The 19,346-nt window shown below is 36.0% G+C and overlaps 1 protein-coding gene across 1 annotated transcript in view; it reads right to left on the bottom strand.

Moving 5' to 3' along the window:
* The window catches only part of CNBD1 (cyclic nucleotide binding domain containing 1), a gene marked incomplete at both ends in the record, with an annotated part of 493,958 nt that overhangs the window by 199,127 nt on the left and 275,485 nt on the right, over positions 1–19,346 (bottom strand). Inside the window, 2 exon segments of the mRNA XM_082674668.1 lie at positions 8,256–8,402; positions 8,406–8,449. Coding sequence (XP_082530794.1) covers positions 8,256–8,402; positions 8,406–8,449 — 191 coding nt within the window.

Raw genomic sequence — 19,346 nt, forward strand, 5'->3', positions numbered from 1 at the left:
CAGTAACTATTTAATCACCTCACCTTTGGGGAAATTTTCTTCTTGCTGTCACTATTCTAGTTCCTCTCCTTTGCTCTTTGGTGACTACTTTCCTTTTTCCCAAATGTGGAATTTACTCAAGATTTGCTCCTTGAGTTCAGCTTTCTTTTTAATACTGTTTTTCTCAGACTTTATTTATAGTTTTATGGATTTAATATCACATTTCTATGTAGATAATTTCAAAATTGATACCTCTAGTCATTTCAAGATTATATTGTATACCCACCACAGCACTTAACACACACACACACAAATTCTTACATAGTATTTTATTAAGCTAGTCAATTTAACTGATTCTGTAGCATCACACACACACACACACACACACACACACACTAAAAAGAAGAAATTTCTTTCTAAAGCTAGCTTGTTGAAACTTATTTTTTTGTGTGGCAAAACCCAAGTTTAAAGAGGTATATTTCAATATCACAATTTTTCCCAAATTAGGTGGTTTCAAAAATAAATAAATAAAATTATATGTAAGATTTAGCATGGAAACAAATAATATATATAATCTATTACATTCTATGTGTTATGTGTATTCTATACGTATACAAACAACATCCTATTACATACATATAGACGTATTACATATATAAGCTATATCATAGGATACATACATTACATAGGATGTGTTATACCCATAACACATAGAATATTAAGTGCAATTTTTCCAATTACTCCAAGATGTTAAACTTACATTTATATAAATTTAAATGATATAAAATAGAATATATATACATATATGTATATATATATATAAAGATTAGATAGATTGATATATAGATATTTATGTAACAGAGTGCCCTGTGTAGTTTTCCTACTGTAAAAGTGACTTTTCCTGTTGCTTCAGAGTTTTAGAAATTAAAATTTCCAGGGCTTGCTTGCATAGTGATTTAGAGAGTATAAAATTGATTTTGCAAACTTTAGCTCATTTTCCATCTCAAGAGACTATAAGCTGAGGTCAGGCAATTGATGGAAAAGATTGAGAGAGGTCTGTTTAGTGAGGGTTGTCAGTGTCCTGCAGTCATTTTCCTTCCTCTTCTTCCCCTTTCCCCAAAGCTCAAAGTGAGGATTGAAAGAATCTCTTTTCCCCATTTCCTGTCTGCCTACATTTTTCCCCTCTGACTTTAAAAGAACTTAATTATAGGAATGAGATCACTAGGTAATTTAACCTAACTCCTGACCAATGCTCCACTGAATGCACAGGATGCCTTGCTAACCTGTAGATTCTTTTCCTAGACTGAAAGAAGTAAGAATGTAGAATTAAGTAGTTAAAGAATGACTAGCTCTCTACTCCCAGAAGCCCGCTTCACAATCCTGCAGTCAGACAATGAGGGCAAGATAAGATCTGAAGAAAGATCATGAGGAGTCAGCCAGTCTGCATAAATGGAAAATAATGCAGAATACAACCTCCTGCCTTGATGAGTCACTGAGATACTTTAAAAACAGTCATGGCTGAGCAGACTCTTCGGAGTTGGTCTGGGACACGGAACTACCTTGCCCCAGGTTGCTGGAACTCTGAATAAAGCAACCTTTAATTTCTACCAAAACCTGTCTCTTGAGTATTGGTTTTTTGATTGGTGAGCAGCCAAACCTGAGTTCAGTAACAAGGAGACAGGAAATTGATAGAGTAAGTGTGTGGCTCTCCCTCTCCCATCAGCTAGGTGGACTGACAAAATTTAACTAGTGTGGAACTGTCTGGAAAGGGAGTAAACCTGGAGATCTGCCAGAAGGGGTGAGCTGATCCAAAAGAAAGACTTCCATGGTATCCACTGCATGAAACCAGGGACAAAAGGTGTAGTATTAAATAACACACTACAGGAGGCAATACCATTCAAGGGAGTTACGGAAGGAAGGACAATATAAAAGATTGCATTTAGAGCCAAATCACAGAAGGTAAGCATAAAATTTTACCTCTAATATCCACCCTCCCTTCCTTCCTGATCCTCTGAGAGGAGTAAGAAAGAACAGCAAGTGAACAGAAGAGGATGCAGAGTAAGAAAAGCATTATAAACTGATGTGAACTCCTTTTCCCACTGCAGAATTATGGCACAATAAGGTACAAGCTGTGCTGTCAAGCATGAGAATTTGAAATTTTGATATGAAGACAGGACTGGAATTTTTTTTTGACTGAAATTTTTAATACCTAAAAAGATTAAGCTACTTGTTAATAACTAGGATCTGACTGAGATTTCATCCAGGGAACATGGAATAATAATACTACATAGCTTGTTTGAAAGCTTTGGTATTAAAAAAAATGATAAAGATATTTTATAAATTCACCCTACTAAGTCCAAATTGTTCAATATAAATTTATCAAATAATTTTCTTTCCACATGGCTTCAAATGTTTATTTTCAAAGAAAACTTCTACTAATAAGCTATAAAGTTATCTTAATAATTATTGAAGAACTTCCACTTAGAATTGCTTGTATAATGTTGCTAAATGTTATCATGTAAAAAATACATTTTAATAAAAGATAGCAGCATAGTAAAATATATAATATATCAAATATAGGAGTATATAAAGTACAAAATACAGTATAAAGTACAAAATACAGTGTGTGTGTGTATGTGTTTGTGTGTGTTAGCATATACCAAACCATACTGAGCTGACTCTAAAGAAATTTGATTTTCTTTATGATTGGTTCTTTGAAAAATTGTGAGGCTAATTAAAAAATGAATTAAAGATTTTAAGACTCGTTAGAATCATTGTTGATGATCTTGTAAAGGAAAGAATAATTTTTCTCTCTTTTCCTTATATAAAACAATGTAATAAAAACATTTTGCTTTAATATATAAATCAATATCAAGAAAAGCAAAAACAAAACTTCTTGCTATTTGTACTGCACCAAGTTTTTTAGTCCAGTTTACATCTGTAGCAGGGAGTAAATATAGCAGATATTTGCATCTCATGAAAAATGTATTTGATCCTTAGACTGTATGTTTTTCACTTTATTTTCATTATGTTCAGATAATACCCACATACTTACAAAATATATTAGAGGGTTAAATTGAAGAATGAAGATGGTATTACTTTTTTTTTTCTTCTTTGTAGTTTGATTCTCTGATACAACACAATAAAAAAGCAAATAATGGCAAAGAAGCCAAATAGATGGCGGAAGAATAAAACATAACCCTTTGTGAAAAACCACAAAAACTCTCCTAAGCGTTAATAATATTTAATGTTTTATTTTAAAAATAAATACATAGAAAAGTCAGGTAATAAAATTAGACAAAGAGTAGCATGTCTTAAAATATAACACATTTCCTATAGGGGACAGATTCAACAAGGATAATTTATGTTTTTAGCAATCCAAAATAAACTGTAGGCAATAATCACATACTTGTCCTTCAGTAGACTTAAGAACAAAAGCCCTAGAGTTGCTGACAGTTAACAAGATTGTCTGCTTTTATGTCTATTACTTTTTCAAAATATTCTATCAGAACTAGGGAAGAGAATGATTTAGAGCTGTGAACTTGTTATCATCCAGCTTGCAATAAAAATGCATCACTGCAGCACTGATAGTTCCTGGCATGCTGTGGCAGTGATAAAACTTTTAATGGTGTTGAACAGGCATAGGGTATTGTCAGAAGAGAATGCTCAGAAAGCTACAGTATCTCAGACCTTTGAGGCAGGTGTTGGAGAATGAGTATTAAGAACTATAAAAAAGAATAACAATATACAATCTTGTTATACAATAACAATATCAATACAATGGGGAGAAACAATGAAAGTTTAAGGAAAATCAGTCATCAGCTTAAAGTGATGTAATTCAAGAACTCCATGGCAGCATATAAAGAAAATTTCCTATAGTCGGAAGTCAGAAATGTTGAGGATTGGACTCAGTAATTATAAGGATACCATAGCTCCAAATAACTTTGCACTTACAACCACAGCAAATATTCTACTGAACCCTGAAATTTGGGATAGAGACTTTAAAACCTAGGACATAAAGTATAATTGCCACTTTTCAGTGAGAAAATATATGAATGCATTAAAAAAATTGAGTTTGTCCCATGTCTGGTTCACAGTAGCTCTACTGGTTTCATAGACCCACCTCATGGCATTTTCCATGGATTTTAAACATGTAATTTGAATGGATACTTGACAGAGACCCCACACTTGTTTCTAGGCCTTTGTGGTAAAAACAATCAGAAAGGAAGATCAAGTGGAGACCTCTGAAATTGCTCTCTCCCTACCCTCCTCCATCTTAGCCAAGATAGTAAAACAAAACAATATCACAGACATCAGCAAGATGGAAGATTAGAAGTTCTGACCCAGCCCTCATCCCTCACAAAAGTAACAGTTTAATAACTATCCACAAATAAAAATAGAGTGTTGGAATACAATTTTTAAAAGCCCACAATAAATGTCATAATTGATGTGGTAATACCTAAAAGCTTTTCCTCTAAGATCCAGCACAAGGCAGGGATGCCCACTCTTTCCACTTCTCTTCAAAATAGTACTGAAATTCTAGACAGAGCAAGTGTACAAAAAGAAGGAGGAAAAGAAGGAGAAGCAGAAGAATGAAAGAAAGAAAGAAAAGATATCCAAATCAGAAGGAAGAAGTAAAATTACCTGTTTGCACATGACATGATCTTATGTGTAAAAAACCCCAAAAACTCCACAAAGAAAATGTTAGAAATAATAAATAAATCCAGTAAAGTTGCAGAATATAAAATCAACATACAAACTCAGTGGTTTTTCTATACACAAGAACAAACTACACAAAAAAGAAATTGAGAAAAGAATCCCATTTACAAGAACAACAAAAATAATAAAATACTTAGGAATAAATTTAACCAAATAGGTGAAAGACATATATTCTGAAAACTATAAAACAGTAATGAATAAATTAAACACAGATAAATGGAGACCTTCTGTGTTCATAGATAGGAAAAATTAATATAGTTAAAATGTACATGCTACCAACTCAAATTCAACAACATATTAAAAGAATTATATACCATGACCATGTGGGGTTTATCCCTGGGATGCAAGGATGGTTCAACATATGCAATCAATAAATGCGATACACCACATTCACAGAATGAAAGAATAAAAATCACATAATCATCTCAATATATACAGAAAAAAAAATCTGACAAAATATAACAGCCTTTCTTGATAAAACCTTCAACAAATTGGGTATAGAAGGAATATGTCTCAACATAAGAAAGGCCATATACCACAAAGACATAACTATCATCCTACTCAACAGTGAAAGATCAAAAGCTTTTTTCTAAGATCAGCAGAAAGACAAGGGTGCAACTCTCACCACTATTTTTCAACATAGTACTGGAAGTCCTAGTTAGATATAGTCAAGACAAATCAGAAAGGACACAGTAAAATTTTTATTATTTGCAGGTGATGTGATCTTATATGCAGAAAATCCAAAAAGCTGTTGGAAATAATCAATGAATTAAATAAAGTTTCAGGATATAAAATCAACATACAGAAATCAGTGGCATTTCTGTATAGCAACAAAACTTCTGCAAAAGTAATAAAGTATCCCATTCACAATAGCATCAAAAATATAAAATATAAATAATTAAATGTTTCAACCAAGTAATTGAAATATCTGTATCATGAAAACTGCAAGATTTTTATGAAAGAAATTGAAGAAGATACAAACAAATTGAAAGATATCCCATGTTCATGGATTGGAGCAATTAATATTATTAATATGTCTGTACTATCCAAAGCCATATAATCCAAACCCAATGTAATCCCTATCAAAACTCCAATGGCATTTTTCACAGAAATAAAGCAATCCTAAAATTTGTATGGAACCACAAAAGATCCTGAATTGCCAAAGCAAACCTGAGAATAAAGAACAAAGGTAGATGCATCACAGGTCTTGATTTCAAAATATACTACAAAGATATAGTAATCAAAACAGTATGGTGTTAGCATAAAAATAGACATACTAATGGAACAGAAAAGAGAGCTCAGAAATAAATGCCATCACATACAGTCAACATATATTTGACAAAGGTGCCAAGAAAACTCAATAGGGAAAAATAGTCTCTTTAATAAATAGTGCTTGGAAAACCAGATAACCACATGCAGAAATTGCACAAATAACCCAATTTTAAAAATGGGAAAAGGACCTAAATAGACATTTCTCAAAGGAAGACATAAAACTGACCAACAGGTGCATGAAAAGGTGCTCAACATTGCTAATCATCAAGGAAATGAAAATCAAAGCCACAATGAGATATCACCTTACACCTGTTATAATGGTTATTATTGAAAAGAAAAGATAAACGTTGGAGAAGATGTGGTGGAAAGGTGATCCTTGTACACTGTTGGTGGACATGTAAATTGGTACAGCCATTATGAAAACAGTATGGAGCTACCCTCTCCCAAAAAATTAAAAACAGAACTAACTACCATATGATTCAGCAATACAAATTCTGTGTAGTCATCTAAAGAAATAAGAACAGGATATTGAAGAGATATCTACATTTCCATGTTTATTGCATCATTATTCACAATAACCAAGATATGGAAACAACCTATATGTTTATCCATGGATAAATGGAGATAGAAGATATGATATACATACAAACAATGGGATATTAAAGAGAAGGAAATCCTACCATTTGTGACAACACAAATGAACCTGGAGGACATTATGCTAAGTGAAATAAGCCTAACATACAAAGACAAATATTATACGATCTCACTTATATGTGTAATCTAAAATAGTCAAACTCATTGAAGAATAGAGTAGAATGTTGGTGACAAGGGGTCAGGTGTGGGGAAAATGGAGAGATATCGGTCAAAGGGTACAAAGTTTCCAGTATGCAAGACAAGTAAGTCTTAGAGGTCTAATGTATAGCATGGTGACTATAGTCAACAACACTGTGTTGTATACTTGAACTTTGCTAGGAGAATACATTTTAAGTGTTCTCACCACAAACATACAAAAATCTAACTATGTGATATGAAGGATATGTTAATTAGATTGTGGTGATCATTTCACAATGTATACATATATCAAAATATCAAGATGTATAACTTAAATATATACAAATTTTATTTGTAAATTATACATCAGTAAGGCTGGAACAAAAATAATACTACATCCCAGGTAGAATGACAGAGATTAGTGCTGCCCTCATAAACCTAATTCAGGATTCAGAGGTGGTAGTCCCATCTTATTCTCATTTAATTCATGAGTTTTGTCCTTAAAAGCAAACAACTAGATCCTAAAAGATTGGAGTGGATTACTATAAAGTCAACAAAGAAATAGCCCTAATTATAGCTGCTCTGCCAGAGGTGGTATTTTTTTCTAAAGAAGATTGAAAATGTATTGGGTACATGGTATGTGGCCACTGAGTGGTGAGTGTGTTCTTTTCTATCCCTATCAAGATAGATTAGAAACATTACCCATTCATGTGTGATCAACAATATACTTTTATGTTCTTGACTCATTTTTTATCCTTGTTTGTTTTTATTGGCTTTATCCATATTCATTCTTCTTGAATCTGAGAATATTTTAAGTTTTCCTGACTTCAATCCATGGTGCTAAATAATTTGGTTTTAATTGTTTCTTTGGCTCTTTTCTCCTCTGAACATCTTGACTACCCTAAATCCAAAATTGGCTTTTTTAGCCACAATTCTAGTTGAACCAGACCTGACCCTCATGTGGGGTATCTAGACATCCAGAAAGATATTAAACTTTATTTTTTTGTACCAGCTGATAGTTTTGAAACACATATAGGCAAAGGATTTTCTTCAAGCGAGACTTTCTGATTGTAACAGAATCAACACCTTGATTACCTTAGCATTGTCCTTGAGATAAACAGCATAAGCATACATTCTTAACTTGATTTAAAAGGCCCTTCATGATCTGTCCTTTGTGTTCCCTTTCTCAAATCACATGTTCCCTCTCCCTTATCTCAAAATAACCCTCCTTCTACATTCAGTCATCCAACTACATTGGCCTTGTCTCAGTAGTCAAACATACCACAAAACACCAGCCAGTGGGCAATATGCTTTGGAAGGTATCCCTCATTAAATTGTTTTAAACACATTTCAAGTTGTGTTAACAGTATAATTCTTATTTTTAAAAGCTGTATTATCTTGAATATTTCAGGACACACTGACTGATATATTTAGATTTAAATATCTGGAAGAGATAAAATGTTACAATAATGATACATTGTTGCTTATTGAGAAAGCAAATATTCCTTTCTTGCCATTGGGTCCATTGAAGGTATGTGCGTCTCTGCCAGTATAGAGTTTCTGAAGTCTTCACTGAAAACAAAGCTGTGGAAACTCTGAGGTATGAAAGAGGTTGTAGACTCATTTTCTTCAATCAGATTTTTATATATCTGTGTTCGTGGTCAAGCTAGGCCTTTCAGTATCATATAAAATCCATCATTTCCTATCACTGAAATAAAACAAAACCAAACAAGATATACTGTAGACTTTATTTCCCAGACTCTTTGATATAAGTATGACTACAATAAAGATTACAATTGCTTCGCTTTTAGCAGATCTCTTTTAGTTTAATCAATAAGTGACTTTAATGTGGCACTTAGGCATCACAAATAATTTAGTCAAATAACAAATATAACAAAGATGTCTACATATTTAGAATACTATTTTCTGACAGTTATTTATAGTAATAAATCCTTTTATGTAACTGATAAATGCTAGAAAAGAACCATGGTGCCATATCAAGATTAATAGATATAAGACATCATGAGAAAAACAGGGCCAGAAAAGTCCTTGAACTTTTCTAAATGCCTCCCACCCCACAAAAATGTGCCTTTCTTCTTATTTTATATAAGTAACAATATATACCTACTATTAATCTTCATTTATCTTTGTTCTGGACAGAATGATGATCACTCATAGAACTGAGTAAAGAATATAGTATGAAAAGGGAGGGGTTCCCTTCCTGTTGGTTGTTTGGCCTGAGGAAACCCATCACTGGAGCCTACCTGGGCTCTTTGGCGCGGCTAATGACGGACGCTGGGAGGGCTTACGCCAAGGTGTACTTCCCAGAACTTCTGCTGCCAGTGTCCTTGTCCCCACCGTGAGCCACAGCCACCCCTGCCTCTGCAGGAGACCCTCCAACACTAGCAGATTTTTCTCTCAAGAAGTAGTGCAGCTTTGAAGACTCCTAGAGATCATGGCAACATTTTTCTCAACTGCATCAACCAACAAGCATTGCTACCTCGAGGAAATAAGAGGCTGCTGAACTCATCCTTGATTCTGTCAAACTATCCTCAATATGTATAATTGGTCCCTGTGTGGTTGTAGGCAAGAAAAAAAAAAAAAAGGACTGAACCCCAGAAACATGACAAATGCTTTGAAAATGGCTTTGGACTAAAAAAGTCTCCATGTGTTTCATAATGTAATCTTTTTGCTTATGAAAAATGCCTGTGAGGATGTCATAGAATGCTGCTGCTGGAAGATTCAAAGCTGTCTCAATGCGTCTCAGCTTTGCTTGTCTGAGTGGAATGAAACCAAAGCTGAACCTTCGTATAGTGCCCTGCATGTGAGGCTGGAGAGGCTGATCGCTCACCCACCTCTTCTTTTTCTGATACACCAGAAATACATCTACACGTGGAACTCCTCCTACAGAACACCTACTGAACGCTGGCAGAAGACCTCAGACCTCCCAAAAGGCAAGAAAGTCCCCATGTACCTGGGTAGGGCAAAAGAAAAAACAGAGACAAAAGAATACGGATGGGACCTGCACCAGTGGGAGGGAGCTATGAAAGAGGAAAGGTTTCCACACACTAGGAGCCTCTTCACGGGAGGAGACTGTGGGTGGTGGAGGGGAAAAGCTTCGGAGCCGCGGAGGAGAGCCCAGCAACAGGGGTGCAGAGGGCAAAGCGGAAAGATTACCTCACAGAGGATCGGTGCCGACCGGCACTCACCAGCCCGAGAGGCTTGTCTGCTCACCCACCAGGGCGGGCGGGGCTGGGAGCTGAGGTTTAGGCCTCGGTCGGAGTGCAGGCAGAGGACTGGATTTGGAGGCATGAACACAGCCTGCAGGGGGTTAGTGCACCACGGCTAGCCGGGAGGGAGTCCGGGGAAAAGTCTGGACCTGACGAAGAGGCAAGAGAATTTTTCTTCCCTCTTTGTTTCCTGGTGCGTGAGGAGAGGGGATTAAGAGCGCTGCTTAAAGGAGCTCCAGAGACGGGCGCGAGCCACGGCTAAAAGACGCTAAGGCTGCTGCTGCCGCCACCAAGAAGCCTGTGTGTGAGCACAGGTCACTATCCACACCCCCCTTCCAGGGAGCCTGTGCAGCCCGCCACTGCCAGGGTCCCGGGATCCAGGGACAATTTCCCTGGGAGAACGCACGGCGCGCCTCAGGCTGGTGAAACGTCCCGCTGGCCTCTGCTGCTGCAGGCTTGCGCTGCATCCATACCCCTCCTTCCCCACAGCCTGAGTGAGCCAGAGTCCCCGAAGCAGCTCCTCCTTTAACCCCATCCTGTCTGAATGAAAAAGAGACGCCCTCCAGCGACCTACACGCAGAGGCAGGGCCAAATCCAAAGCTGATCCCCGGGAACTGTGCGAACAAATAAGAGAAAGGGAAATCTCTCCCAGCAGCCTCAGAAGCAGCGGATTAAAGCTCCACAATCAACTTGATGTACCCTGCATCTGTGAAATACATGAATAGACAACGAATCATCCCAAACTGAGGAGGTGGACTTTGAGAGCAAGATCTATTATTTTTCCCCCCTTTCCTCTTTTTGTGAGTGTGTATGTGTATGCTTCTGTGTGAGATTTTGTCTGTATAGCTTTGCTTCCACCATTTGTCCTAGGGTTCTATCCGTCCGTTTTTTTTGTTTTCTTTTAATTTTTTTTCTTAATAATTATTTTTTAAATAATTTTTAAATTTTATCTTCTTTCTTTCTTTCTTTCTTTCCTTCCTTCCTTCCTTCCTTCCCTCCCTCCCTCCCTACCCCTTTCTTTCTTTCTTTCTTTCTTTCTTTCTTTCTTTCTTTCTTTCTTTTTTTCTTTCTTTCTTTCTTTCTTTCTTTCTTTCTTTCTTTCTTTCTTTCTTTCTTTCTTTCTTTCTTTCTTTCTTTCTTTCTTTCTTTCTTTCTTTCTTTCTTTCTTTCTTTCATTTTCTCCCTTTTATTCTGAGTCGTGTGGATGAAAGGCTCTTGGTGCTGCAGCCAGGAGTCAGTGCTGTGCTTCTGAGGTGGGAGAGCCAACTTCAGGACACTGGTCCACAGGAGACCTCCCAGCTCCACATAATATCAAGCAGCAAAAATCTCCCAGAGATCTCCATCTCAACACCAGCACCCAGCTTCACTCAACGACCAGCAAACTACAGTGCTAGACACTCTATGCCAAACAACTAGAAAGACAGGAACACAACCCCACCCATTAGCAGAGAGGCTGCCTAAAATCATAAAAAGTCCACAGACACCCCAAAACACACCACCAGACGTGGACCTGCCCACCAGAAAGACAAGATCCAGCCTCCTCCACCAGAACACAGGCACTAGTCCCCTCCACCAGAAAGCATACACAACCCACTGAACCAACTTTAGCCACTGGGGACAGACACCAAAAACAATGGGAACTATGAACCTGCAGCCTGCAAAAAGGACACCCCAAATAAAGTAAGATAAGCAAAATGAGAAGACAGAAAAACACACAGCAGATGAAGGAGCAAGATAAAAACCCACCAGACCTAACAAATGAAGAGGAAATAGGCAGTCTACCTGAAAAAGAATTCAGAATAATGATAGTAAACATGACCCAAAATCTTGGAAATAGAATAGAGAAAATGCAAGAAACATTTAACAAGGACCTAGAAGAACTAAAGTTGAAACAAACAGTGATGATCAACCCAATAAATGAAATGAAAAATACTCTAGATGGGATCAATAGCAGAATAACTGAGGCAGAAGAATGGATAAGTGACCTGGAAGATAAAATAGTGGAAATAACTACTGCAGAGCAGAATAAAGAAAAAAGAATGAAAAGAACTGAGGACAGTCTCAGAGACCTCTGGGACAACACTAAACACACCAACATTTGAATTATAGGGGTTCCAGAAGAAGAAGAGAACAAAAAAAGGGACTGAAAAAATATTTGAAGAGATTATAGTTGAAAACTTCCCTAATATGGGAAAGGAAATAATTAATCAAGTCCAGGAAGCACAGAGAGTCCCATACAGGATAAATCCAAGGAGAAATACTCCCAGACACATATTAATCAAACTGTCAAAAATTAAATACAAGGAAAACATATTAAAAGCAGCAAGGGAAAAACAACAAATAACACACAAGGGAATCCCCATAAGGTTAACAACTGATCTTTCAGCAGAAACTCTGAAAGCCAGAAGGGGCTGGCAGGACATATTTAAAGTGATGAAGGAGAAAAACCTGCAATTAAGATTACTCTACCCAACAAGGATCTCATTCAGATTTGATGGAGAAATTAAAACCTTTACAGACAAGCAAAAGCTGAGAGAGTTCAGCACCACCAGAACCAGCTTTACAACAAATGCTAAAGGATCTTCTCTAGGCAAGAAACACAAGAGAAGGAAAAGACCTACAATAACGAACCCAGAACAATTTAGAAAATGGGAATAGGAACATACACATCTATAATTACCTTAAATGTAAATGGACTAAATGCTTCCACCAAAAGACACAGATTGGCTGAATGGATACAAAAACAAGACACATATATATGCTGTCTACAAGAGACCCACTTCAGACCTAAATACACAACAGACTGAAGGTAAGGGGATGGAAAAAGTTATTCCATGCAAATGGAAACCAAAAGAAAGCTGGAGTAGCAATTCTCATATCAGACAAAATAGACTTTAAGATAAAGACTATTAGAAGAGACAAAGAATGATGTTACATGATTATCAAGGGATGGATCCAAGAAGAAGTATAACAGTTGTAAATATTTATGCACCCAACATAGGAGCACCTCTATACATAAGGCAAATACTAACAGCCATAAAAGAGAAAATCGACAGTAACACATTCATGGTAGGGGACTTTAACACCCAACATTCACCAATGGACAGATCATCTAAAATGAAAATAAATAAGAAAACACTAGCTTTAAATGATAAATTAAACAAGATGGACTTAATTGATATTTATAGGACATTCCATCCAAAAACAACAGAATACATATTTTTCTCAAGTGCTCATAGAACATTCTCCAGGATAGATCATATCTTGGGTCACAAATCAAGCCTTGGTAAATTTAAGAAAATTGAAATTGTATCAAGTATCTTTTCCATCCACAATGCTATGAGACTAGATATCAATTAAAGGAAAAGATCTGTAAAAAATACAAACACATTGAGGCTAAACTATACACTACTTAATAATGAAGTGATCATTGAAGAAATCAAAGAGGAAATAAAAAATACCTAGAAAAAAATGACAATGGAGACACGATGAACCAAAACCTATAGGATGCAGCAAAAGCAGTTTTAAGAGGGAAGTTTATAGCAATACAATCCTACCTTAAGAAACAGGAAACATCTCGAATAAACAACCTAACCTTGCACTTAAAGCAATTAGAGAAAGAAGAACAAAAAAACCCAAAGTTAGCAGAAGGAAACAAATCATAAAGATCAGATCAGAAAAAAATGAAAAAGAAATGAAGGAAATGATAGCAAAGATCAATAAAACTAAAAGCTGGTTCTTTGAGAAGATAAACAAAATTGATAAACCATTAGCCAGACTCATCAAGAAAATAAGGGAGAAGACTCAAGTCAATAGAATTAGAAATGAAAAAGGAGAAGTAACAACTGACACTGCAGAAATACAGAGGATCATGAGAGATTACTACAAGCAACAATATGCCAATAAAATGGACAACCTGGAAGAAATGGACAAATTCTTAGAAATGCACAAACTGCCAAGACTGAATCAGGAAAAAATAGAAAATATGAACAGACCAATCACAAGCACTGAAATTGAAACTGTGATTAAAAATCTTCCAACAAACAAAAGCCCAGGACCAGATGGCTTCACAGGTGAATTCTATCAAACATTTAGAGAAGAGCTAACACCTATCCTTCTCAAACTCTTCCAAAATATAGCAGAGGGAGGAACACTCCCAAACTCATTCTACGAGGCCACAATCACCCTGATACCAAAACCAGACAAGGATGTCACAAAGAAAGAAAACTACAGGCCAATATCACTGATGAACATAGATGCAAAATCCTCAGCAAAATACTAGCAAACAGAATCCAATAGCACATTAAAAGTATCATAGACCATGATCAAGTGGGGTTTATCCCAGGAATGCAAGGATTCTTCAATATATGCAAATCAATCAACGTGATACACCATATTAAGAAAGTAAAAGAGAAAAACCATAAGATCATCTCAATAGATGCAGAGAAAGCTTTCGACAAAATTCAACACCCATTTATGATAAAAACACTGCAGAAAATAGGCATAGAGGGAACTTTTCTCAACATAATAAAGGTCATATATGACAAACCCACAGCCAATATCGTCTTCAATGGTGAAAAACTGAAAGCATTTCCACTAAGATCAGGAACAAGACAAGGTTGCCCCCTCTCACCACTCTTATTCAACATAGTTTTGGAAGTTTTAACCACAGCAATCAGAGAAGAAAAGGAAATAAAAGGAATCCAAATTGGTAAAGAAGTAAAGCTGTCACTGTTTGCAGATGACATGATGCTATACATAGAGAATCTTAAAGATGCTACCAGAAAACTACTAGAGCTAATCAATGAATTTGGTAAAGTGGCAGGATACAAAGTTAATGCACAGAAATCTCTGTCATTCCTATATGCTAATGATGAAAAATCAGAAACTGAAATCAAGAAAACACTCCCATTTACCATTGCAACAAAAAGAATAAAATATCTAGGAATAAACCTACCTAAGGAGTCAAAAGACCTGTATGCAGAAAATTATAAGACACTGATGAAAGAAATTAAAGATGATACAAATAGATGGAGAGATAGACCATGTTCTTGGATTGGAAGAATCAACATTGTGAAAATGACTCTACTACCCAAAGCAATCTACAGATTCAATGCAATCCCTATCAAACTACCACTGGAAGTTTTCACAGAACTAGAACAAAAAATTTCACAATTTGTATGGAAACACAAAAGAGCCCGAATAGCCAAAGCAATCTTGAGAATGAAAAACAGAGCTGGAGGAATGAGGCTCCTTGACTTCAGACTATATACTACAAAGCTACAGTAATCGAGACAATATGGTACTGGCACAAAAACAGAAATATAGATCAATGGAACAGGATAGAAAGCCCAGATATAAACCCACACACATATGGTCACCTTATCTTTGATAAAGGAGGCAGAAATGCACAGTGGAGAAAGGACAGCCTCTTCAATAAGTGGTGCTGGGAAAACTGGACAGGTACATGTAAAAGTATGAGATTAGATCACTCCTTAACACCATGCACAAAAATAAGCTCAAAATAGATTAAATACCTGAATGTAAGGCCAGAAACTATCAAACTCTTAGAGAAAAACATAGGCAGAACACTCTATGACATAATTCACAACAAGATCCTAGAGAAATGGAAATAAAAACAAAAATAAGCAAATGGGACCTAATGAAACTTCAAAGCTTTTGCACAGCAAAGGAAACCATAAACAAGATGAAAAGACAACCCTCAGAATGGGAGAAAATATTTGCAAATGAAGCAACTGACAAAGGATTAATCTCCAAAATTTACAAGCAGCTCATGGAGCTCAATAACAAATAAAAAAAAAATCTAAAAATGGGCAGAAGACATAAATAGACATTTCTCCAAAGAAGATATACAGACTGCCAAAAAATATAGGAAAGAACTCTCAACATCATTAATCATTAGAGAAATGCAAATCAAAACTACGATGAGATATCATCTCACACCAGTCAGAATGGCCATCATCAAAAAATCTAGAAACAATAAATGCTAGAGAGGGTGTGGAGAAAAGGGAACACTCTTGCACTGCTGGTGGGAATGTGAATTGGTACAACCACTATGGAGGTTCCTTAAAAAACTACAAGTAGAACTACCATATGACCCAGCAATCCCACTACTGGGCATATACCCTGAGAAAACCATAAATCAAAAAGAGTCATGTACCAAAATGTTCATTGCAGCTCTATTTTCAATAGCCAGGGGATGGAAACAACCTACATGTCCATCATCGGATGAATGGATAAAGAAGATGTGGCACATATATACAATGGAATATTACTCAGCCATAAATAGAAACGAAATTGAGCTATTTGTAATGAGGTGGATAGACCTAGAGTCTGTCATACAGAGTGAAGTAAGTCAGAAAGTGAAAGACAAATACCGTATGCTAACACATATATATGGAATTTAAGGAAAAAAATGTCATGAAGAACCTAGAGGTAAGACAGGAATAAAGACACAGACCTACTAGAGAATGGACTTGAGGATATGGGGAGGGGTAAGGGTAAGCTGTGACAAAGCGAGAGAGTGGCGTGGACATATATACACTACCAAGCGTAAAATAGATAGCTAGTGGGAAGCAGCTGCATAGCACAGGGAGATCAGCTGGGTGCTTTGTGACCACATAGAGGGGTGGCATAAAGAGGTTGGGAGGGAGGGAGACGCAAGAGGGAAGAGATATGGGAACATATGTATATGTATAACTGATTCACTTTGTTATAAAGCAGAAACTAACACACCATTGTAAAACAATTATACTCCAAAAAAGATGTAAAAAAAAAATAAAAGGGAAATTATTCATTAGTAGGAAAAAGTGTTGTTTTCAGTATATATCCTACTTCATATTGTTACTCACCACAATCTGTCATCTGATCCCATTACATAAAGTTCCACTATGTGACTGTAGATCTAGCAGATTTATTCACTTGTGAGCATTTTGAATGAAACATAAATCAGTTTTTTTTTCTTCTTAAGCCTGTCATTTTTGAGAAGAAGATCTTTGGAAATGGATGGTGTTTCTCCATTTCTCAGTCCTTTACATTTCTTCAAAGGATCAGAGCAAATTGTTCAAGTGCTGTGAGAAGAACTTTTCTTTCAATTTGCTTATTAACTTGCTGTAAATAGAAACTTTACAAATTGATTTTAATGCACAGTTGTGTTTCTGTTTTATTCCCTATGACATGCCAACTTCTTGCCTTCTCTGCTTTTTTCTAAACGGAGTCCTTACTAGTGGGTTTCTTTTGGTTACCATCTATACATCATGACTATAGGAGATTGATTTTTTATTTTTGTCTCCTCTAAAGCAAGGGTTGCGTTTGTTTGGATGCCGGGGCTTAAAATAGATTCTTCCTGGGTAGCACAATATCACTTATTAAACTTCTAATCTGTGTGTCAAGGGCACTGTGTAAACATCGCTTTTGTTTTTTAATTTTATTTTTTGAGAAAATAATATATTTTATTTTTTTAACATCTTTATTGGAGTATAATTGCTTTATATTGTTGTGTTAGTTGCTGCTGAATAACAAAGTGCATCAGCTATACGTATACATATATCCCCATGTTACCTCCCTTTTGTGTCTCATTCTCACCCTATGCCAGCCCTCTAGGTGGTTACAAAGCACGGAGCTGATCTCCCTGAGCTATGCAGCTGTTTCTCACTATCTATTTTACATTTGGTAGTTTATATATGTCCATGCCACTCTCTTACTTCGTCTCAGCTTACCCTTCCCCCTCCCTGTGTCCTCAAGTCCATTCTCTACGTCTGCATCTTTATTCCTGTCCTGCCCCAAGGTTCTTCAGAACCTTTTTTTTTTTTTTTAGATTCCATATATATGTGTTAGCATACAGTATTTGTTTTTCTCATTCTGACTTACTTCACTCTGTATGACAGACTGTAGGTCTCTCCACTTCACTACAAATAACTCAATTTCATTTCCTTTTTTGGCTGAGCAATATTCCATTGTATATATGTGCCATGTCTTCTTTATCCATTCATCTGTTGATGGAAACTTAGGTTGCTCCCATATCCTGGTTATCGTAAATAGTGCTGCAATGAATATCTTGGTACTCCAAAGAAGATGTACAGATTGCCAGCAAACACATGAAAGGATGCTCAACATCACTAATCATTAGAGAAATGCAAATCAAAACTACAATGAGGTATCACCTCACACCAGTCAGAATGGCCATCATCAAAAAATCGACAAACAATAAATGTTGGAGAGGGTGTGGAGAAAATGGTACCCTCTTGCACTGTTAGTGGGAATGTAAATTGATATATCCACTATGGAAAACAGTATAGAAGTTCCTTAAAAATCTAAAAATAAAACTAACATATGACCCAGAAATCCCACTACTGGTCATATACCCTGAGAAAACCACAATTCAAAAAGAGTCATGTACCAGAATCATTGCTTTTTAATAGCTATTGTGTGAGCTGTATGAGAACTATATTGTAATAAGTACACTGTGTAGAGAAAAGATAATAATAGTTTGTAAGACTAGTAATGGTCTTGAGAAATTACATAGAGAAGAAAACAAGTTGGGGAAAGGGTGTATTCTAATATATACATTTATATTCTGTTTTTTTTTTTTTTTAAATAGAGTAACTGACACTTCTTAGTATAGAATAAGAGCTATGGAAAGAAATCCACTGTGGGAAATAATTTTATTGCAAGGGTTGTTAGTTACTTACCCAATATAAAATCTTTCCTTTTCCTTTAGTAACAAAACCACAATTTTATGGGGTGTTGTATGTGCCAGTTTAAAAATTGAATTTCCCAGAAACTCTTACTTGTGTGGCCACGTGACATCATTCTGATTGATAAAACATTAAGAGTATCTTTGCTTTCCACATACGCACACCACCCCTTCCCTGCTACCTAGAACAGTGATAGGATATTGGAGCTGAAGCAAGCATCTTACAATTAAGGAAAATACAAGGAGAATTTCAGAGGCCTCACCTGAGACCATGTGACCTCTCATTATGTAACATAAACAAACCTGAAAGTTTTTATAAACTAGTGTCCTCTAGTTCTCTACTACTCACACTGAACACAATTTCTGTGTGGATATTTTTGGAATTTCACTTAACTCTATCCATAAAATATGTTCACCTTACTGATGAATATAACTATTCAATTCCTCTAGAGAAAATCTTCCTTCAGCCTTGGCCCAGTGACAGTGAATTTGACTGAATTTCTGCTTACAATGCATTAATTTTCACATTTACTTTATAAAAATATCTATAATATTAAGGAGGCCGTTAAGGAATGTAAGTAATATAGGGAATTTGAGATCCATAGAAAAAATTTTTGGTCAGAAAGTATCTCATAAATATTCAAATTACTTTTAAAAGC

The sequence above is a fragment of the Grampus griseus genome (assembly GCF_964374135.1).
Source record: "Grampus griseus genome assembly, chromosome: 17".
Classification (NCBI taxonomy): domain Eukaryota; kingdom Metazoa; phylum Chordata; class Mammalia; order Artiodactyla; family Delphinidae; genus Grampus; species Grampus griseus.